The sequence below is a fragment of the Pelobates fuscus genome, chromosome 13, assembly GCF_036172605.1.
Source record: "Pelobates fuscus isolate aPelFus1 chromosome 13, aPelFus1.pri, whole genome shotgun sequence".
Taxonomy (NCBI): domain Eukaryota; kingdom Metazoa; phylum Chordata; class Amphibia; order Anura; family Pelobatidae; genus Pelobates; species Pelobates fuscus.
In genome coordinates, this window is record NC_086329.1 from 70,508,515 (window position 1) to 70,531,965 (window position 23,451).

The window sequence follows — 23,451 nt, forward strand, 5'->3', positions numbered from 1 at the left end:
AACACTATAGGGTCAGGAACACAACCCTGTATTCCTGACCCTATAGTGTTAAATCCACCATCTAGCCCCATGGTCTCTCTAAATAGAGTAACATCATACTTGTATTCAAGTCTGCAGCTGCCTCTGACCCTGATCTGCCTGCTTGGCTGACATAGTTTTCCCATAGGATTGGCTGAGACTGTCAAAGAGGCAGATCAGGGCCAGCACAAGCCAATCACAGCCCTGGTCAATCAGCATCTCTTCATAGAGATGCATTGAATCAATGCATCTCTATGAGGAAAGTTCATTGTCTCCATGCAGAGGCACTGTACACTGTACAGCACTTTCCCATGAAGCACTTCCAGCTGCCATCTTAGGAGTGGCCAGTGAAGTTATCACTAGGCTGTAATGTAAACACTGCATTTTCCATGAAAAGACCGTGTTTACTGCAAAAAGCCTGAAGGGAATGATTCTACTCACCAGAACAGATACAATAATCTGCAGTTGTTCTGGTGACTATAGTGTCCCTTTATTACATTTGGTTAGGATGTCTAGCTTGGTGTCACGAGTCCATGAATATTGGCTGGTTTTCTGATCTCTGCAGTTTGGTGCAGTACCTCATACTGCCAACACCTTTCTGTGGTGCTGTTGCAGGCTGCTGTCCTCAGACTGAAGAGATCTGACTGTCCCCAGCAGGCCTTTCCTTAGGATGATGTTCTCCCTCTTTAGTGTAGCCCAGCCCTTTCTGTGTCAATTCATTGGATTTGTTCTGGAGTTGCTCCCTGTGTCCTGCTCCTGGAGATCCTGTGTCCAGAAGGTCAGAGACCCAGAGGCCTCCAGTTTCCTCATATTAAATTTCCCTTTTCTCTTGTTTTGCATTTGTGTTACCCACTTGTTTTCGTGTAGCTAACATACTTGTTATCTTTCCTCATTGCTTTGTATTTATATGGGTATTAATTTCCTACTTACAGTGATTGCTGCTGCAGTCAGCACCCTTTACCAACCAAACTGCGACAATCCGTTTCCATAATCCAAAAACTATTGTTACTTACACAGCTCTGGTTGTGGAAAATGGCTGAAAGTTGTTGTTCCTAATATCGGTCATTAAGTCCCCACCAGCGGCATACTCCATTAAAAAACAAAAATGACCCTGAGTCTGGAAACTTACCAACATGTTAACAAGGAAAGGATGCTGTACTTCGCTCACAGTCTGTAGGATTTCCTTTTCACATATAAGCCTTGGAAATAAAAATGGAATAATTCAACTAATCACTTTTTTTTTTTTTGCTGTGCAAATAACAACATTCATACTTGTAGTGCCACGACAACATTTACAAGCCTAGCAATAAGAAATTGTATAAAGCTTCAGCATGGCATGTAGAGTAAACGCACATTTTTAGAATATAGTAATAACAAGCTAGAGTCATGTCTGGGTATATATTAAGATAGAGGCTTGCTAACGAGTAGCTTTTCCAGACACGGTGACAACTGATGAAGTAACATAGGGTAAGAATGCCAAATCACATGCTAAGCCATTACCCAGAGGAGTACTACTGCATCTAAAAGCTCTACCAGAGTGTCTCATCCACGCAACATAAATTATACGAAAAAAAAAATACAAAAAAAATGTAAGACTAAAGTAAAGTCAATGATAACATTTTTTGACTGAACAGCTGAAGGCAGAATGGGAGTTGGAGTCCTTCAGGAATCCCAGCAAAGCTCATACAGGAGGTGTAATGGCTATATGCTGTAGTGAGTCCCATGTTTAGCCAATTCCCAGTCTCTGGATACGAAGAATAGCTGTAATAGAACGGTGAGGCAAGGCAACTCCATAGCCCCAGGCCTTTGTGTAGGCCTGGATCCCTGATCCACGGGCTTGAGAAATGACAAAGTTGAAGTCCTTCCCATCTAAGGGACAGCAGAAGAGTGGTATGGTTTATCGCTGATTGCTGGTGTGGTTGATGCAAGGTGAGTAAGCCCTTATTGACCTTCAGCCCAGGAGTATCGTGGAAACGAGGAGCAGTTGCTTGCGGTTGAGTAATGCCCACAGGGTCCTGTCACCATCTCGCGTCTGTCGCCTCTGATCTCGAGATCGGGAATTCAGCCGGGACAGTTTTTCTCGGGCTGTTAGCTTAGGCCAGAAGTCGTTAAAGATAGCTTCCAATATTATCATAGAGTGCTCAACGGGGTCACTCCAGGGCTACTCTGTCATATTTACAGCATGCCCCTGATGGGAGAGTACCTCCACCATCCTGCATTCAGAGTTGCGTTCCAATACACTGCTGTACGATTCCAGACAGGTGACAGGTAGCGCAGTGGGGACCGGGATAACCCCCACCCGCCCAGGGGGGACACAGTAGGTCTTTGCAAGAGAGTTGTGCTTCACAGGTCAGAAGACTGGCCGCCTCTCCTGCCTGGTGCCTTCACTAAGCCTCATCGGCTTCGCCGGAGATAAAGGCATCGGCACCTCTAAAAACCGGACCGTACCATTCAGTGTTAGCAGCTGGTAGGGCACCGAATGTGTTGATTGTGAATGCAGATTGCCTCAAGAATAGGCTTAAAATAGGAGTATTGTGAGGAGCACTGTCAAGATGCAAATAGAAACATGGAATGTGACCAATAAGAACCATTCGGCCCATCTAGTCAGCCCAATTTTCTAAATACTTGTATTAGTCCCTGGCCTTATCGTATGGCTAGGATAGGATTATGCCTATCCCATGTATGCTTAAACTCCTTCACTGTGTTAACCTTTACCACCTCAGTTGGAAGGCTATTCCATGCATCCACTACTCTCTCAACGAAATAATACTTTCTGATTTTATTTTTAAACTTTTGTCGCTCTACTTTAAGACTAAGTCCTCTTGTTGTGGTAGTTTTTCTTATTTTAAATGGCAACCAGCTACCATGAGGCATAGGCCTTGCCCCCAATTAATCACTTTTTTAAAGGCAACTCTTGCACACAAATAAAAACTGACAAATAGTATCACCATCCAAAAAAATAATCAAAAAATTAGGATGATAAGTACCCTCCATTTACTGACCTTGGGACTCTTTTAGTTCCAGTTATGTCTTGTTTTTTTGGGGCTTTTAAAGCAAATTTGCTCTTTGTACGCTTGTACTCAACAAGCAGAACCTGAAATGCAAAATACACATATATATATATATATATATATTGTTACCTAGCATTTATCTTGACACCTTTTATATTGAAAGTGGAATTCACACCATAACCCACCTTTCCAAATGCTCCTCTTCCCAGCACACAGAGACAATCAAAATCCTGAATGCTCAGCCGAGCTCCTTGCTGAATACTGCAAAGAAAAGAACACGTTTTAAATATATTTAAAATTACATACAGTCCCCTCCCCCATGAAAAAACAAAGACCCAAAACAAAATTCTCCTATAACACACAGTATACGTTAACAGCATTGATGAGAAAGATGAATATCTCAATACCCAGCTGATGATGATGGATTTTCCACATCTGCTTCTGCCAATGGAACAGCGTCACGAACTAAACCCTTTGGTGGTCCAGTGGTTTCTTCTGCAATGTTATCAATATCAATAACTGCATCTTTCTCTGTTGATGTTTGGATGCTTTTTCCATATCAGTAGCAGCACCAGGTGGTGATGATTCCACTTTCTTATTGTCCACTGCTGACACTTGAGGCGTGTCAATTACTACAGCCTGCTCTGGAGCTGGTTGGATTATCTTTTCTGTATCTTCATCGTCAGCTGGCAGCAATGGCTTCATGCTCTCAGAGTCCTCTACTGGTAGTGATTGAGGATTAATAGCTGCATCCTCCTCTGGAGGTGGTTGGATTGTCTTTTCTGTATCTTCATCGTCAGCTGGCAGCAATGGCTTCATGCTCTCAGAGTCCTCTACTGGTAGTGATTGAGGATTAATAGCTGCATCCTCCTCTGGAGCTGGTTGAATTGTCTTTTCTGTAATTTCATCAACAGCTGGCACCGATGGCTCCACGCTGTCCGTGTCCTTTACTGGCAATGGAGTAGGGTCAGTAACTAAATCAACTTCTAGAGCTGGTTGGATTGTCATTTCTAGCAAGCTTACAATAGCTGGTGGTAATGGTTCCATGCTCACAGAGTCCTCTACTGCTACTGGCAGTGGAGCATTGTCAAAAATTCTAGCTTCCACTGGAGGTGGTTGGATAGTTTCTTCACTAATGGTGTTGATAGCTGGTAGTGTTGAATCCACATTCTCAGTGTCCACTACTGGTACATTGTCAATAGTTGTAGCTTCCACTGGAGGTGGTTGGAAGGTCTCTTCTGTAATGGTATCAGCATCAGGTGTTAATGGGCGCATGCTCTCAGTGGCTACTGGCAATATAGGATTGTCAGTAACAACATCTTCTTCTGGAGCTGGCTGGATGGTCTTTTCCGTTTCAGTATCCACAGCCGGCGCCGATGAATCCACGCTCTCAGTATCCGATTCTGGCAGCGAATGAGCATCAATAGCTGCATCCTCCAGTGGAGCTGGTTCGGTGGTCTCCTCTATAAAAGTAGCACAGAACATAACTTGAGTATTGTATATGATACACAGAGATCAATAATGGATTAATTGCTTACATCATAATCCAAAAACTCTAAAGTAAAAAGCATAAGAAAAAAAAGAAGGAACACAATCTCCAAGCCTAGAACTTTATTTGAATGTATTAATTGTGAGTTATGGTTTATAATATTACAATAACCAATAATACCAATGTCGTTAATGGGAATGGCATCCAGTGAAAATGATGATCTTCAGGTAGGTATAAGTAATTTAATCTGTGTATACTGTATATGTTATAAGATGTACATCCTGCAGTATGGTTGTTAGAATGGATGTATACGTATCAGTTTCTCTACCTGTAAGATAATGAAATGTGAAATCCCACACTGGTTACTGAGTGCATTCACACTGCTTGACAAGCTTGATGTGTTCTATCACACTGGGGGCTAGTACTGGGGTACAAGGGTTCGCCGCTTGTCAGTAACCAATCAATAATCATTTCTGCCTGATAGATGCCTTTAAAGGCCCATGGGCAGTTTGCTATTTAATACGAGGCATGTTAAACATACACTTACCTTGTTTTGAGGAGATTAATTTCTTAATTGTTTGAAGCTTTGGCCTTTTCTGGGTGAAAGGACTGGAAAACGTCACCTATTCCAAAACAAGGTGAAAGAGTTAACTGCAGGAAGTAAATGATAATATCTTATTTTGCCAAACCAACATAAAAACAGACACACAAATGGAAAAGTAAACAGCTTCAAATCTGTTCTTCTACAGCTAATCACAATAAGTGAAGCCCTTTGTTTAGACAGTCTATAACTTAATATAGTGTCCTTTATCTAAAAAAGTCAAAGATTGCTAAAGATGCTATAAGTGGTAATGTAGGTAATATGACGTATATACAAAGGTTTATTCAATAAATGGCAAATTGCATGAATTGAAAACAGAGTCCCTTTAAGCTAAAAATCCAAGTTACTACTATTGCTGACTTAAGGAATGCTTTCAAATCACCTATTGTTACCTAAGTTGTGCATTTCAGTTTACACTTCAGTACAGTTTGATTTATATTTATACACTTATTCACTAAGTGTGAAAATCCACTATCTTTTAATTGTAAAGTTGTGTAACGTAATCATTCTTTTGTTTTCTGTATTATTACATTAAAATATAACTATAAATTTATCGTGGCCAGAGATTGATTCTCACCTTGATGAAAAGGGTGCCCTGTGGTTCCAGTTGTAGACACAGTTCCTGTTTGGGGTTCAACAGGAATTCTTCCAACTTCAGAGTCTTTGTGGCACACAGTGATCTCTGATCATGCCAATATAAGGATATTTCTAGCTCCCGAGACTATGTAAAAATTAAATGAACAATAGATATTTAAACAAAAAAAGTTTTTGGCCAATCATGTTTTCGTAAGGAACCATTTCCACACATTTAAACCACATTTTACCATTTTCACATTAAAAAAAAACAAAATTATTTTTCATCAATATATTGAGGTTAGTAAATGAATAGATATAAATTTGTTTAAAGTGTTATATTCTTTGCCCTATTACTAGCCACACTACTAGTCTTCCATGTGTGTGCTTGACACAGCAGGACTTGCTAACTTTGAGAGATTAATCGCAGTTCATTCCAGGTCAGGTGTACAGAGCATTAAGCAGACCCAGACGTGGTGGGTATGTAAACATAAAATCAGTTTGCACCTATACATTTTCTATCCACATGGCAAGCTTGTGTATTGGGGAAAATAAGCAATTAAACAACGTGGTTAGTTAATGCTTGACAGAATGCCTTTAACTAAAAAGTTATAAAAAGTCAAGGTGGCAAATGTTTTCTAAAATATGCAATATATCACAGATTGTTTAAAAAATCCTTTAACAATATCGAGAGAAAGATAAACTAACCCAATGTTAAACAACTCTACATTTTAACTGTCTGACACATTAGGGTCCTAAAAGGTTTAGAAATAAGAGTTCAATTAGACAACTCTTTACAGGATTTGAAGATTTATAACGTATTAATTCTACCTGGGGCCAAAAATGAATTCAAGCTAAAAAAAATAATACACGCATGCCATATGTACCTTATCTAAATCCAGTTTAAATGTCTTATTCCAGGATGGGTTAGAAACAGTTTTCCAACTTGTTGAACCCACTGGAATATGATCGATCTTCAGCTGAGTACGGACTTCACCTGTAAGGAAATTTCAGGAACTAAACTTAAAAGGCTAAGAGTATTTTAATTTAAAGAACATTTCTACGTAGCTTTGGTCAATACACAGACAATATAAAGGTTCATCTATTAGCTTTACACAAAGCTCTAGAGGTTTGCTTTCATCAAAGGAGTCTAATCTCCTGTATTCTGTAAAAAAAGCAAAAGAAAATAAAAAAACTAGACAACTTTATAGTCAGCCAGGTAATACAGTCTGAATATAAGCAAAGAGATATATGTGAAATAACACTAGAACCAATTCACTAAAAACATGTTGAAAATGATGTTCCTGCTGTCGGTCTTTTTTGTCTAACAAATAATGTAAAGAATGGAGTTTGTACGATGAGTGAGTCCAAGTTTATATGTGGGTAGAGTAGTTTGGTGTTGACCTGCTACAAATTTTGAACAGGATATAGATCGATATTGTGGTTTTGATTTTCATTTGGATAGCGATGTTTATTGTAAATACATATTGGCCACAGATTTGGAAGAATTGTTTTACAGAGGTGTCTTCAATAAATAATTTGTGTAACCAATCCAATAGAATCAGGTAAGTGAGTTTACGATCAATAAGGCCATTGTAGGGCATAAGGCCCGTCTACCAACTTAAAATGTAGTTTGTGAGCTGCTGTATAGAGTAATGTTAAAAATGTCTTATTATGGAACAATGGCCATCAAACGATCTGAACAGGTGTTGCAATGTATAATAGTACGGCAAAGTAGCAGTAAAAAGCTTCTTTTTCTTTTTAAAACTACTTTGCTATACATTGCAACACCTGTACAGATTGTTGGCTGACTAAAACGGTCTACTTGGTTTTTACTTTGGAGCAGCGCCATTTTTTTTGTAAATCTCAAGACTGAGATATCTAATGGATTTCCCTGATTCTGAATAGTCTCACTACGCTAACACGTGGAAACCTACAGCATGACAACAATGTGGGACTAGGAGGTTTCCCACTGCAGCCTCGGTTTGGCACAATGGAAGAGGTCCCATGCTGCAGTCTTGGTTTGGCACACTGGATTAAGGAGGTACCATGCTGCAGCCTTGTTTTGGCACACTGGATTAAGGAGGTACCATGCTGCAGCCTTGTTTTGGCACACTGGATTAAGGAGGTACCATGCTGCAGCCTTGTTTTGGCACACTGAATTAAGGAGGTACCATCCTGCAGCCTTGTTTTGGCACACTAGATTAAGGAGGTACCATCCTGCAGCCTTGTTTTGGCACACTGGATTAAGGAGGTACCATCCTGCAGCCTTGTTTTGGCACACTGGATTAAGGAGGTACCATCCTGCAGCCTCGGTTTGGCACACTGGATTAAGGAGGTACCATGCTGCAGCCTTGTTTTGGCACACTGGATTAAGGAGGTACCATCCTGCAGCCTTGTTTTGGCACACTGGATTAAGGAGGTACCATCCTGCAGCCTTGTTTTGGCACACTGGATTAAGGAGGTATCATCCTGCAGCCTTGTTTTGGCACACTGGATTAAGGAGGTAACACCCTGCAGCCTTGTTTTGGCACACTAGATTAAGGAGGTATCATCCTGCAGCCTTGTTTTGGCACACTGGATTAAGGAGGTAACACCCTGCAGCCTTGTTTTGGCACACTAGATTAAGGAAGTATCATCCTGCAGCCTTGTTTTGGCACACTGGATTAAGGAGGTAACACCCTGCAGCCTTGTTTTGGCACACTAGATTAAGGAGGTATCATCCTGCAGCCTTGTTTTGGCACACTGGATTAAGGAGGTAACACCCTGCAGCCTTGTTATGGCACACTAGATTAAGGAGGTATCATCCTGCAGCCTTGTTTTGGCACACTAGATTAAGGAGGTATCATCCTGCAGCCTTGTTTTGGCACACTAGATTAAGGAGGTACCATCCTGCAGCCTTGTTTTGGCACACTGGATTAAGGAGGTAACACCCTGCAGCCTTGTTATGGCACACTAGATTAAGGAGGTATCATCCTGCAGCCTTGTTTTGGCACACTGGATTAAGGAGGTCCCATCCTGCAGCCTTGTTTTGGCACACTGGATTAAGGAGGTCACATCCTGCAGCCTTGTTTTGGCACACTGGATTAAGGAGGTACCATGCTGCAGTCTTGTTTTGGCACACTAGATTAAGGAGGTACCATCCTGCAGCCTTGTTTTGGCACACTAGATTAAGGAGGTACCATCCTGCAGCCTTGTTTTGGCACACTAGATTAAGGAGGTACCATCCTGCAGCCTTGTTTTGGAACACTAGATTAAGGAGGTCCCATCCTGCAGCCTTGTTTTGGCACACTGGATTAAGGCGGTAACATCCTGCAGCCTTGTTTTGGCACACTGGATTAAGGAGGTACCATCCTGCAGCCTTGTTTTGGCACACTGGATTAAGGAGGTCACATCCTGCAGCCTTGTTTTGGCACACTGGATTAAGGAGGTACCATGCTGCAGTCTTGTTTTGGCACACTAGATTAAGGAGGTACCATCCTGCAGCCTTGTTTTGGCACACTAGATTAAGGAGGTACCATCCTGCAGCCTTGTTTTGGAACACTAGATTAAGGAGGTCCCATCCTGCAGCCTTGTTTTGGCACACTGGATTAAGGCGGTAACATCCTGCAGCCTTGTTTTGGCACACTGGATTAAGGAGGTACCATCCTGCAGCCTTGTTTTGGCACACTGGATTAAGGAGGTCCCATCCTGCAGCCTTGTTTTGGCACACTGGATTAAGGAGGTCCCATCCTGCAGCCTTGTTTTGGCACACTGGATTAAGGAGGTCACATCCTGCAGCCTTGTTTTGGCACACTGGATTAAGGAGGTACCATGCTGCAGTCTTGTTTTGGCACACTAGATTAAGGAGGTACCATCCTGCAGCCTTGTTTTGGCACACTAGATTAAGGAGGTACCATCCTGCAGCCTTGTTTTGGCACACTAGATTAAGGAGGTAACATCCTGCAGCCTTGTTTTGGCACACTGGATTAAGGAGGTATCATCCTGCAGCCTTGTTTTGGCACACTGGATTAAGGAGGTCCCATCCTGCAGCCTTGTTTTGGCACACTGGATTAAGGAGGTACCATCCTGCAGCCTTGTTTTGGAACACTAGATTAAGGAGGTACCATCCTGCAGCCTTGTTTTGGCACACTGGATTAAGGAGGTCCCATCCTGCAGCCTTGTTTTGGCACACTGGATTAAGGCGGTAACATCCTGCAGCCTTGTTTTGGCACACTGGATTAAGGAGGTACCATCCTGCAGCCTTGTTTTGGCACACTGGATTAAGGAGGTATCATCCTGCAGCCTTGTTTTGGCACACTGGATTAAGGAGGTCCCATCCTGCAGCCTTGTTTTGGCACACTGGATTAAGGAGGTCCCATCCTGCAGCCTTGTTTTGGCACACTGGATTAAGGAGGTACCATCCTGCCGCCTTGTTTTGGAACACTAGATTAAGGAGGTACCATCCTGCAGCCTTGTTTTGGCACACTGGATTAAGGAGGTCCCATCCTGCAGCCTTGTTTTGGCACACTGGATTAAGGAGGTACCATCATGCAGCCTTGTTTTGGCACACTGGATTAAGGAGGTACCATGCTGCAGCCTTGTTTTGGCACACTGGATTAAGGAGGTACCATCTTGCAGCCTTGTTTTGGCACACTGGATTAAGGAGGTACCATGCTGCAGCCTTGTTTTGGCACACTGGATTAAGGAGGTACCATCTTGCAGCCTTGTTTTGGCACACTAGATTAAGGAGGTCCCATCCTGCAGCCTTGTTTTGGCACACTGGATTAAGGAGGTACCATGCTGCAGCCTTGTTTTGGCACACTGGATTAAGGAGGTACCATCTTGCAGCCTTGTTTTGGCACACTAGATTAAGGAGGTCCCATCTTGCAGCCTTGTTTTGGCACACTGGATTAAGGAGGTACCATGCTGCAGCCTTGTTTTGGCACACTGGATTAAGGAGGTACCATCTTGCAGCCTTGTTTTGGCACACTAGATTAAGGAGGTCCCATCTTGCAGCCTTGTTTTGGCACACTGGATTAAGGAGGTACCATGCTGCAGCCTTGTTTTGGCACACTAGATTAAGGAAGTATCATCCTGCAGCCTTGTTTTGGCACACTAGATTAAGGAGGTACCATGCTGCAGCCTTGTTTTGGCACACTGGATTAAGGAGGTAACACCCTGCAGCCTTGTTTTGGCACACTGAATTAAGGAGGCTTTCTTGCAGTTTATACTCCACATATATTGAAGTGCTACAGTTTCCTATGAGGTTTGCTACATAGACCCTCCTGTGTTATACACCCCTGGGTATGACATTATGTCAAGGATTTTACTGGTGATCTGAGAGGTGGGCCTATCTTATTTATATATTTTTTGTCACACTATTCCATGTTTTCTACTATACAGTAACGTTTGTGTATTATTGTATTTGTTTAATACTATTAGCATTTATTATGAATGTACAGGATTACATAATAATGTACTGTTATATATCACAATGTCATTGTTAGATACATGTAATAATAATATTTAATGGCAATTAAATGGATGATAAAAAATTAACCCAAAACAGTGCATTAACAAATAATCAGGAAAGTCCAGAGCATAAAATTGAAAGTCAGGCTGTGAGCTGTGTTCAAGTCTCAGAATGGTAAAGCCGCAATCCCAAAGAAACAATGAAATCATCAATGAGTAAAGTAGTCGAGATCTCGTCTACTGATTAGATAAGACGATAATGTAAGGGGTGTTGTGAGCCAGTATTCTCCCCATGGACCAGGAGGACGTTTCAAAAGGCAACTTGTAACTTGTTTAGAGGAGGATATAAAGTTGACAGATAGGATTCCCAGCTTGAAGAATCTTTGGTAAATGTTTCCTTCACTTTTAAAGTTTAGAGTCACTTCATTCAGAATTTGTAAAATAATTTGTTGGAAAAAGGCAATTGTGGAGGGATATCTGGAAATATGTTTTGTAAAACTGATCTCCTTGACAACACTTTCAGTATTGTGATTGATTGGCAGGGTCTTTGTGAAGGACGGAGAATCCTATTAGATAATAATATTTGTATTTCGCCTCCATTCTCCCCAAACAGGAACATTACAGAGTTAAAGGATCCAAGATTCCTATACAGACCTTGTCTAACCATGTTACTGGACCTTGTCAAATGTTACTGGACTATGATTATAAATTCTGTCAGTAAATGGTGGGATATGTAGTTTAACAATTGTAGCAGGGAAAGGTTCGATACCCCAGATATTGAGCACTGTTATTGAGCGTCACTGTACACATAACGGGATTAATAAGATAAAAATCACTGTACTAGAAAAGTCAAAAGTCTCTTGGATGTTCTGATTGCTGCCACGGTTGTTTCTTCTGATCCGGTTCATTAATAAGAATCTTCCTCGACGTGGACTCCTGCCAGGGAGAACATCTGACGGGTCCTTTAGTCTGCCAGGTACATTCTCCAGAATACCGTGACAGCCCTTTACTCACACTTTCAGAGTACCTGTCAAACAATCAGAATAAATATTGTAACAATGGCTATTACACTTTCACATTGATGTTAAAGAAAACTTTGTGTTTGGTCAAAGTAGCACACACAGAATATGAAATGATTAGGCAGCTTTTACATCTTTATCAGAATATAAATCAACCAAAACTGAACTTACAAACAGATAAAAACTCAGTAACTTCAGTTAGTCCCTGCTTGGTAGTCAGACAAGGTTTATCTCACTGGTGCCATTAGAGAGGAAACGTATACTATTTGCATTATTAGATATTTCTAAACACTCACAGGAGTAATTCAGAACCAAAATGCAACAAGTCCACGCTATACAAGTTGGAACCCCTCTATGCAAAGTGAACAAGGAGTCCACGTCTGGATTAACCTTTACACTTAGTGGGACTCTAAGATAATAAAAAAAAAAAAAAGTAAAACTGAATTCATGAGAATACCAAAAAAGTGCAAATTCTCAGTAACATGTCATTTTCACATATTCAGATGATTATAAACTGTGTCTTAGACAGTAAGTAAAGTCATTTATCTAATTTCCCATTAGTAAAATATTCCTCAAAGTGTAATGCTTAACTTGTTTACTTAGTTTATGCTATTAATTCACTCAATAAAAAGTTATGCAGAAAGCTAGCTCAGTACATTTGGAAGAATGATGCTAAGAGTTACATATTGTTATCATTTAAAATGTCACCGGTCACATTTAAACTTGCATACACGTCACATAGAATAAATCCTGCTGGAATATCAGTAGACTAACTGTGAGTTTCCTCCAGTCAGACTTCACACAGATGGAAACATGCTCGGATATTTCAATGTTAAATATTCTTGTTTCGTTTATTCCCAGATCTTTCAGAGACAAAACAACTTACCGGTTAGTGCTATGGACTTGGATTTGACTGAACCAAGGGACAGTTCCTCGGTGGTTATACTCTTCCTATGGTGGCCATCAGGAAGTTCTTTCACTCGTTCCTGCAAGGAATATTTAAGGAGGTCCAGCTTTTCATTTGACGCCTGTAGTATTGATTGTGCCTGTTAAAAAGTGAAAAAAAAAGATAAAGGATCAACAGAACGACAGACATTATCTGCTGGCAAAAATATCTGGAAGCTGCTGTCTAACATGAGCTGATGTTCAAGGTTAGACACACAAGTCCTACAAGTGTGGCTCATACTTTCACTGTATTTATAAAGGGTGTTATAATTCCACATCATGTTCAATGTATAAAACTCAGGATTAATCACTAAAGTCTGAAATCTGAACTGCAAATATTTAAACTAAAAATAGTGATCTGGAGAAATTCCATCTCGGCTTTAGTCAGAGCTTATCTAGGTTTGTTTCAGTTTGGTAATTCAGATTTTTATTTCCTACAAATCAGTTTATTGAAAAAAACCCGTATTTAACTTAAATGCTGAATGGAAAAGAAAAAACTAGTTAGCATAGATTTCCATAGATTGATATTATGCTATTGGCTTTTAATAAAACTAAATGGGAATTAAACAATTGGGAGAATTGTAAATAAAGCACCATAGAGACAGAATAAAATACAGAACAAATGGACCAATAAAGACTTCAAACAATTAAGGTCTCAGAAGAGAGAATATAAATTATTCATAAAGCAGATTCTGTTGGCGCTTTATAAGTCATAATACTATACCATGGCTACTTGGCTAATGCCAATAAACTGCAACTTCCAACCCCTTGACAGACATTGGAGGCCCATTATTCATTCTGGGGATGAAATGGTTAAGAGAATACACTTTGTAACTGACCTCAACAAGCGGCTTTCCATCCAATTTCTGGATGGCATGTTTGGCTCCTTCAGCCACGGCACGCTCGATCGCAAATCGGTGGCTCAACTCCTCAATGCGTTTCTCCAATGGACTTATTGTAGGTGTTTCTAGGACACAAATTATTAAATTTTATTATATTAATGGTAAAAAGGAAATCGACATGGTAGTTTCAGGTGTCACAGTATTAAACGGGTAATTTCTATAAGGTTTCTCTACATATTTCTATATGTCTCAGTGCACTGTTTCAAACACAAAACATTTTAACCGCTTTCCGACCACAGACAGAAATTTCCCATCAAGCTTGTCATTGCCTAAAGGAACCTTGATGGAAAAGTTCTGTCATTTATTAAAGTTAACCCTGGATCACCGCAATCGCGGGGTTAACGCTCCTCTGGTCTGTCTCGGTATTCAACGCAGACTGGGAGCCCCCGATCGCACTGTCCCTGCAGCTGTGATCGCTCTGACAGCCTCTGACTCTTCCGCGGCCAGTGTGAAGTGCATGGAGACGGATCAGTGATGATCTGCTTCTCCCTGTAAATAAAAGTTTTTAAGTTAAATCCCACCCCCTTTCACCTGCTTTAATATAATTAACCCCTTTCATGCCAATTGATCACTGACTACAGTTGCCAATTGGCAGGGACTACATTTTACAGTCATCAGCTTTTTATTTTTTTAAACCCTGAGGGTTAATTTTTATCTTTTTGAATCCTCCGGGGTTATATTTATTCTATTAATTCATTAAAATATTTTAAAATTATATATTTAGCTAGCTGGGGTGGGCGGAAAATAGTGGGGAATTGGTGAATTCGGTGTTAGGCTAGCTTGCCTGCTAAAGAGCTCCAAAGTGGGACACGGACACATCAAAACACCATGAAAATTCACACTTAAAAACCTGAACTTGTCACGTCTCGTTTACAGCACTGTAACATCACAAAATAGTGTCTAGGTCATACATTGGGCATATTGGTTTACTCAGAAGATGTAACTGAGCATACTTTTGGGGATATTATGACAGTGACACATATCAAGTGTAAGAAATATTTTTTTTCCTTTCACCACAAACATTGGCATAAATTCGTAAAAAAATGGTGACAAGTTAGGGCACAATATACGCCATATAAAATACCCTGGGGTATCTGCTTTATCAAATGAAAGCCCTTTGTGGGGTTATTTAAACAGTCAAACTGCTATAATACTCCAAAATGAGACATAGGCCCGTCAAATCATTATATGAAAATTCTAATTATAGAAACTGAAATAGCCTTGTCTCTTATATGGCATTGTAGATTCACAGAATAGTGCCAAAGGCATACAATGGGGGTATCGTTATACTCAGCAGATGTAGCTGAACACAATAGCACACACTAGCTTTACGAAATACACATTACAAAACCGTTGTTATTGGTGTATATGCCAAAATAGAGAAAAAAAACACTTTTACTCCAATATTTAGCAGAGATTGGCGATGAAATCGCTACGTTAAAAGTGTCAAAATAATCTTGGGTAAATAGCCTGTTATAATAAAACACAGTAAAAAAGGAGGAATATTGGTAAAAGGTGCTCAAATCACCAAGTGTGAGTCACTCCAAATCACACAGAAAGTGTATAAAGCAATATCGTAAATAGTATAGTGAGAGCAAGTAATTATACACCAAATATAAAATAGATAAAATATATTAAACAGGCAATATTACCATATGTCTTGGATGTCCTAAAAATATAAAATAAAAGACATAGTATAGCCTGTATAAAATGAATGAAATGAAATAAATATAAAATTGACCACTCACGTGGTGCTGAGCCTTAAATAGCGGCTCAGACTATAAGCGCCTTTTTATAATTTCCTGGAGACCGCAATGCTGGAAAGGCAGGTTAAGTTTATCTCTGTCAGAATCCCCTTGTGTCAATTGATGAAAACCAAGTCAGGAAGTACAGGAACAAACTTTATTTGCATAGCATAGCATATAATGGAATCTCCCAAGAATATTGCACTAACGCGTTTCGACCGTTATAGTCTTTATCAAAGTGCTGTAGTGTGAAACAAATTTAGCGTTTAAATACATTAAAAAATGCGCGCATTGTGATTTCTTCGCCGGTTTACTTCCGGTTTCCGGCTGTTACTCCTCGTCATTTAATTTCCGGCTTCCGGTCACGTTGCGTGTCACAGGGCATTTCCGGGTCAGCGGTCATGTTCCCTTTGCGTTCCAGCGAAACTCCGGTTCCGGTCAGCATCAATGAGTTTTTCTCAAATATCTTTTGTACCATGTCCATAATGTAAATAAACAGTGTAAAGAACATCCATTTTATACATATTTATCCATGCTTTGTACTGCTATTCGGAACTTTGGTGGGGAAGCTTATTGGAATAAAATATTTTACTAATTTTAACACAGTAAAAATTATTGAAAAGGATTACATATATATAAGAATATGTCATATCACGGAATATATAAAAACAGGCGAAGAAATCACAATGCGCGCCTTTTTTAATGTATTTAAACGCTAAATTTGTTTCACACTACAGCACTTTGATAAAGACCATAACGGTCGAAACGCGTTAGTGCAATATTCTTGGGAGATTCCATTATTTGCAAATAATACAAGAAATAACATTTGAATCATAGCTGAATTCCCTTTGTCTGACACTTCCAAGAGCTGTATGTTTCCCCATAAACCTAGCTTTCTATAAGAGAGCAGAACACAAACCACATTCACAATACACAGAACATATGACATCACTGAACCTTTACCTTTATGTTGGAGAATCAACATGCGCAAAATTTCTATTTTTCTTTTGCTGTCATGGAGTATTTTCTGAGCATCACTGAGATGTTTCTGATCCTGTAAGCAGAAAAATCAAATGGATAATTAAGATAAACAAAGACTGGACGTTTAGGTTTATTACCCCACACCACCATGTATACATGAGCTAAGTTTAATTTTCACTGTCCCTTAAAACCCTTTTGAAGAGACAATGAAGTCACCAAGGCGCTTAATCTCAGTGAAATGGCCTGGGTGCAGAGTTCCTTTCCCTTTTAATCCTGCAATGTAAAACAGTGCAGGTTTTTTTAGAAGTTATTGCTAGGTTAAGTTCACCTTTAAAGGCTGTCATACTGACAATGATTAGAGGTGCTTCCACAGCAACAAGTAAAAATCGGTCATGTGTCGCGGAAGCTCATAGAAAAGCATCAGATCTCCAATGCAACCCAGGAGGAACATTGGATTGGACCATCAAGAATGATGCCACGTTTCCTCACTGATGTTGCGGGATGTAGAGAGGTGGAAAAGGTAAGCAAAACTTTACTATTATTTTGTATTGCACATGAGGGGAGGGGGACGATGACATGTATTTGACTAAGATCCAGCGCACTCATCCATTCACCAAATAGCAATCTCAAGGCTCATATAATGTAGTCGCTTTATTTAAAAACACCTAACCTGGGCAAAAATAATGGGAATTTAGTTACAGTATATGATCATACATTGCATAAGCCTGCCACAACGTCAATGTACCCCATTCTTGGCTGGTCCTAATCTAGCAACCTAATGTATGCTCTTATGAGATTAATCCACCTCAACTAGGCAAAAACATTGGAGTTGTGGCAGGCTTATGCAACGTATGATCATATAATGTAACTAATCCCCCATTATTTTTGACTAGGTAAGGTGATTTTAAATAAAACGGCTACATGTTAATACTTAAATTATTGTTTAGTGAGTGCGCTGGATCTTGTATGTTGTATGAATTGGCCCCAGCAGCACCCTTATAAGTATGCATGTTTAGATGAGTGCCTCCCTCTTGGTTTCTTGTATTTGACTAGGGACAGGGGCACCTCAGCATTAGGGATACAGGTTTGTATTTCTAACACTGTAATGTTCCTTGCATTTCTCCTCTATTGTTGGTCTTCACCTAGAGATTTAATATATTTCCCTCTTTACCACCAAATTACTTCACATTTTCAGAACCGACACACTATTTACAACAACGGCAAAAGGAAAGCTAACAAAAAGGATTTAGCAAATGTGGAAACTATACATCAACATATTGTACCCCTCCGCTATTAACAAACTATTTGAAGACAACATCATGGTAGATGGAGAGGATGTTAGGGAATACTCGTTTACCAATCTTTACCTTGATCCCTACCTTATCTGAAATGCCAGCCCCTTCTAATTAGACAGAATGTGCTCTCTGGGACGTTTCAATTTATCCTGTATTTTACTTTCATTCACTCTTATGGTATTTACTTATGGCTGCCTATTCCTTGTACATCCTTTATATCCTTTGCTATCATGTCTTTCCACGTTTTTTTTTCTCACCCACGGTTTTGTTTCTTATTTCTCTTTCACCATCTATCCACCCCCCAATATGTCTTGTAAATACATCAAATCAAAATAACTAAAAAAAACGAGAGTTGTGTATATCTTTGTACTTAAAAAAGTGGAAGGAAGAGCCTTGTACTATTCAGCTGAGAGAGAGCCGTAGGCGAACTCCACAAAATGATGTATTTTAATTTCAGTCCGATCCAGGAGCAGAAAGAGTCCATTAGCTCCTGGATCCCCAGCCTGCTATCAACTAAAATTAGCTAGGATCCCATCACGAGTGGGAAAAAGTCACACATTGCAGAAAGTGGAAGGAGTTTTCTAAAATGCAAATAAATAAAGATATAGTTTATCTTTAAGATAAAATAAAATATGCCAAACATACTTTGGAGCGGTCGGTAGAATACGCCTTTATCAGCTTTTCTGCTTCGCTCTTAACTTTGTACTCATCTTCGAGTTGTTTCTCAAAAGTGGCTAACTTGTCCTCATCTGGTGAGGAGAATGAATCACTATCAGAAGCAACTGGAATCTGGGGACCATCTGCAAATTAATAATAAGACAAAATAAGAATTACAAATGGCAGCAGACAGTATCACTCAATCGAGGTTAATGAAAGACAGACATCGAAAAGTAAAACCACGATAGCTGAAGCCAGTCATGATAGCAGCATCTAGTCTACAGTAAGTCACAAAGTGGATATAAAAATGGTGTAAGCAGGTTAATGATGGGTAGTTTGGTTACTTTAATGGGATATGTGATATGTATCCAATATATATTTATATATTTACAACACACACACACACACACACAAAGTGTTTTAATGTACCTGGGTGTGCCCCTGCTCCTTGCTCGATAACATCGATTACTTGTGTTCCGCTGACCTGAAAAGGCAGAAATTAAAAGAATCAGAAAAAGTCTCTTTGCCAGACGAACAGGATCACAAGTTATTTGTGGCTCTCAGCGTGGTTACTATGTGCTGGATTGTCTGCGAGGAATCTCTGGTCCTGTCTGGTGTGGTAGACTCTGCTTCTATTGATCTGGTGCCGATTGCCTGTTCCTGTGCTGCTAGTATTAGTGTCTCAGTGCTGTCTTTCAGTCCGGATATATTTATTATATACATATACAGGATATATGTGTGTATAAGCATCCTAATAACAATACTCTATAGTACTTTCACTTGACATACCACTAACTGAAATGAATAAGGGTCAAGGAATTCATACCACAAAAACCGATACAGTAACCATATGCTGTCACTGTGCTTTGGACATTAAAACTGGAGCCATGAAAGGGTTAAATATTGAAGAAAGAATAAAATGATAGACCTGAGTGTAACCTCCCCAGTGTTCACCATTACTAATCAGATAACATGTTCAATCTGTATTCTCTTTATCCCCCATCCTGGACTACACTGGGGAATTGGTTAACATAATAAAACTCAGTTAATTATATGTAGAACTGGAATCTTATACAGAAAATCAAGCCTTTTACTAACATCACAGCATACACATGGAAAACAGGAAAAAATTGTTCTACTATTTGCCATCTTTAGCCACGTGATCACCACAGCAGCTAAGCAGTGACTACTGTTTAAGCAGTGTGTACTGACTGAACTGTGCTCAGCAAGGATGATGTCACAGTGATGTCACAGCGAACAATCAGACCAGCTGTAGCTATCTCTGCCTTTCAATACTCCGTATAGGAGGAAATGCCCTAAATACCTAAAAATATAAATAAAATGCATTCCCCAGTGGAAATTAACGGTATATATATATACACACACGCACACATATACACATACACACACACAGTGAGGGAAAAAAGTATTTAATCCTCTGTCGATTTTGAACGTTTGTCCACTGACAAAGAAATGATCAGTCTTTAATTCTAATGGTATGTGTATTTTAACAGTGAGAGACAGAACAGAACAAAACAAAATTGCAGAAAAACGCATGTCAACAAAAGTTATAAATTGATTTGCATGTCAATGAGTGAATTAAGTATTTGATCCCCTATCAATCAGCAAGATTTCTGGCTCCCAGGTGTCTTTTATACAGGTAAAGAGCTGAGATTAGGAGCACTCTCTTAAAGGGAGTGCTCCTAATCTCAGCTCGTTACCCGTATAAAAGACACCTGTCCACAGAATCAATCAATCAGATTCCAAACTCTCCACCATGGCCAAGACCAAAGAGCAGTCCAAGGATGTCAGGGACAAGATTGTGCACCTACACATGGCTGGAATGGGCTACAAGACCATCGCTAAGCAGCTTGGTGGTGCGATTATTTGCAAATGGAGGAAACACAAAATTACTGTCAGTCTTCCTCTGTCTGGTGCTCCATGCAAGACCGCAAAAACACAAAGCCAAGGCAACAAAGGAGTGGTTCAGTCTCCAGACGTTAATCCCATAGAAAATCTGTGGAGGGAGCCGAAGGTTCGAGTTGCGAAATGTCAGCCTCGAAACCTTAATGAATTAGAGAGAATCTGCAAAGAGGAGTGCGACAAAATCCCTCCTGAGATGTGTACAAACCTGGTGACCAACTACAAGAAATGTCTGGCCTCTGTGACTGCCAACAAGGGTTTTGCCACCAAGTACTAATTCGAAGAGGTCAAATATTTAGCAAAACATACAAAAAGATGGGGTAGACCGCCAACTCCAAAAGAGGAGGTGGGATCTACTCCAATCCACAGATACCTCCAAATGTAAGTATAGCTAAAAAAATGGTGGGGACCTTTATTGACAATCAAAAAAATATATATAAATTCAATTAAAGTAAAGGCAAAATTGCTAGATACCCAAATGAACTCCAAAAAACAACGTGTAGCAATCATGAGAAAAGTGAAAACTTCACCTAGTTAAAATACCCGGTAACTAATGGCATGAAGACAAAACACAGGTAATTAGGGGCTAAACGTAGCTCATACTATATGGGCCTTAATAGATCCCCAAGTAACGTCACGTTAACCCCAGACACCTGATGGTACTGTTGGAAACACCTCTAAAGATAGTGAGGACCCAACCCAATAGCCAAACACAAAAATCCCAGTAACTGTAAAGGAGGTAGAAGTCACTGGATAGGTTCCTATGGGTACTGGTCTACTAATTTAAATCAGTCGCAGAGGCGGTAGCTAGTGGACCTTACTAAGTATAAGTGGTAAACAGCCGGTATACTGAAGTGGCTGCTAGTAGCTGGGTGCAGAACTCAGTTGATCCATAGAAGTGAACGAAATTGGAAAAAGAGGATGGACTTCCCCCCTAGTACATACCAAATTGCACCAGTGAAACCCATATACGGTAAAACGCCCTGAATGAAATAGCCTAGAGACACTGCACCCTAGTATGCCCTAGCCAGCTCACTAACTGAACTTAAAAATGGCAAAGCTACCTGCTGCTTCGAGGCATCCTCAAGCTATCCCTCATAAGTAGAACAGAGGAGCACAGTCCACTAACTTCGTTAGGTACACATAAGTACAGGCATCATGGTAACCCAGTTAAAGATAAAAATAAAGAAAAAAGAAATAGTTCTAGCAAATAATATGCATCGGCATGGTACAGCTCGAGGCGCGTTTCGGCGTTTACATACACCTTTGTCAAGAGCAAGCCGGTAATTGAGAGGAAGACTCCTTATAAAGGGACGGAGGGAGACCCCTCCCCTTGTCAGCGTCCAATACGGACTGGTGGGTGGATCAGGAGGCAAGACGGGGCGTGTGAAAATTCCCTCTCCCCGCCCATACTACCAATCAAATGGCGGTAATTTTCCAGTTTTTCCAGTTGAGCTATTTTTTTGTGATACTTTTAATTCACTATAACTGAATTATACATAACAGTGTAGAATCTGCATTTGGCCACAGCAATAGGCAACATGCACAACATCATCTAGAGCACCAGATTGCTCCCACATCATCATATTGCACCCACAGCACTTTCCACATCACAGCACCAGGTTGCACTCACAAAACCTCCCACAGCACTTTATAAATGCCAGCAATAATAATAATAATAGAGAGACCCCTCTCCAGGGCACATTAACAGAGGCCATCTCAGTATTAGAGCAGAGCTTTCCAAACTTTTTACGTTGGTGGCACACTTTTCAGACACGCATCCTTTTCCGACACGCAGTTCTGTGCTCTCAGTGAGCGATTCCTGTCAGACCAGGTAGGGGAAACAGAAGCTCGACAATGCTACACGAAGTGATAGCAGGAGGGTAACGTTGTGCAATGTGCTCCCCTTCCTGTCGGACACCTCTATGCGACACTCAAATTGTGTGGCCGACACACTAATGTGTTGCACCACAAAGTTTGGTAAGCTGTGCATTAGATAGTCTCTTTTAGAAAAAAAAAATCTATCTATCTTCACCTGTGTGTCTCTTAACACCACTTTTGTGTTTCTTATCCCATCTTTAGTCTTAACTCGTTTTGTGTATCGTACCACCCGTTTATTGTGTTATCCTCCATTTTTTCCCCATTCTGCCCAAAACCTCCTCCATATTCACCCCACACCTTTTGTCCCTTTTCTCATAATCTGCCCTCAAACCTTCACCTTTTTCTATATTCTCCAAACTTTGTGTCTCCTTTCTCAGTCCCCCGTCCCCCAACTTCTCTTATATAATCAGACATTCAACAGTATTTTAATCGTATTAGCTGACTTTTCATTAGACACACGCCTTCCACTTTCTTCATATCCCACCAACCTCTGCCCCTTTTCTCATATCCCCTCCACACACACACACACCTTTAACTTGCTCCATATTTTGCCCCACACCATAAATTTCTCCATATGAACTTCACCTTTTGTCCCTTTTCTAATTCCTCCTCTAGAGGATTCAAGGAGGACTGAAAGGAGGAGCTAGCAGTGGCGTCGCTAGGGTGGGGCATCCCTACATCATGCTGTGCCCCCCCAAAAGGGCAACTTGCTGGCCATGTGTTTAAATTCTATTCCCTCGGACTGTAACAGTCTATTACAGTCCGAGGGAATGCAGTGCTGGGTATTGTCTGTGGAAAGATGCTGGGGCACTGACAAGCTCCGCCCTCAAACCAAGCCCCGCCTACTGCACATAAGCCCCACCCCCGCAGTTCAGCAACACCCCTTGCTGCTGTGTGTGTGTGTGTGTGTGTCTGTCTGTCTGCTAGTGAGAAAGGTTGTGTGTTTGTGTGTGTGGA

The 23,451-nt window shown here is 40.5% G+C and overlaps 1 protein-coding gene across 1 annotated transcript in view; it reads right to left on the reverse strand.

Moving 5' to 3' along the window:
- LOC134582608 (serine/threonine-protein kinase N2-like) overlaps window positions 1–23,451 on the reverse strand; it is a 35,382-nt gene that overhangs the window by 6,170 nt on the left and 5,761 nt on the right. Inside the window, exons 2-13 of the mRNA XM_063439274.1 lie at window positions 19,120–19,174; window positions 18,679–18,833; window positions 16,721–16,811; window positions 13,950–14,077; window positions 13,052–13,211; window positions 6,780–6,857; window positions 6,580–6,689; window positions 5,697–5,840; window positions 5,066–5,141; window positions 3,496–4,492; window positions 3,159–3,290; window positions 1,032–1,217 (exon numbers count right to left, since the gene is read on the reverse strand). Of these exons, the coding sequence (XP_063295344.1) occupies window positions 1,032–1,217; window positions 3,159–3,290; window positions 3,496–4,492; window positions 5,066–5,141; window positions 5,697–5,840; window positions 6,580–6,689; window positions 6,780–6,857; window positions 13,052–13,211; window positions 13,950–14,077; window positions 16,721–16,811; window positions 18,679–18,833; window positions 19,120–19,174 (2,312 nt within the window). The remainder of the gene's footprint in view (window positions 1–1,031; window positions 1,218–3,158; window positions 3,291–3,495; window positions 4,493–5,065; window positions 5,142–5,696; window positions 5,841–6,579; window positions 6,690–6,779; window positions 6,858–13,051; window positions 13,212–13,949; window positions 14,078–16,720; window positions 16,812–18,678; window positions 18,834–19,119; window positions 19,175–23,451) is intronic.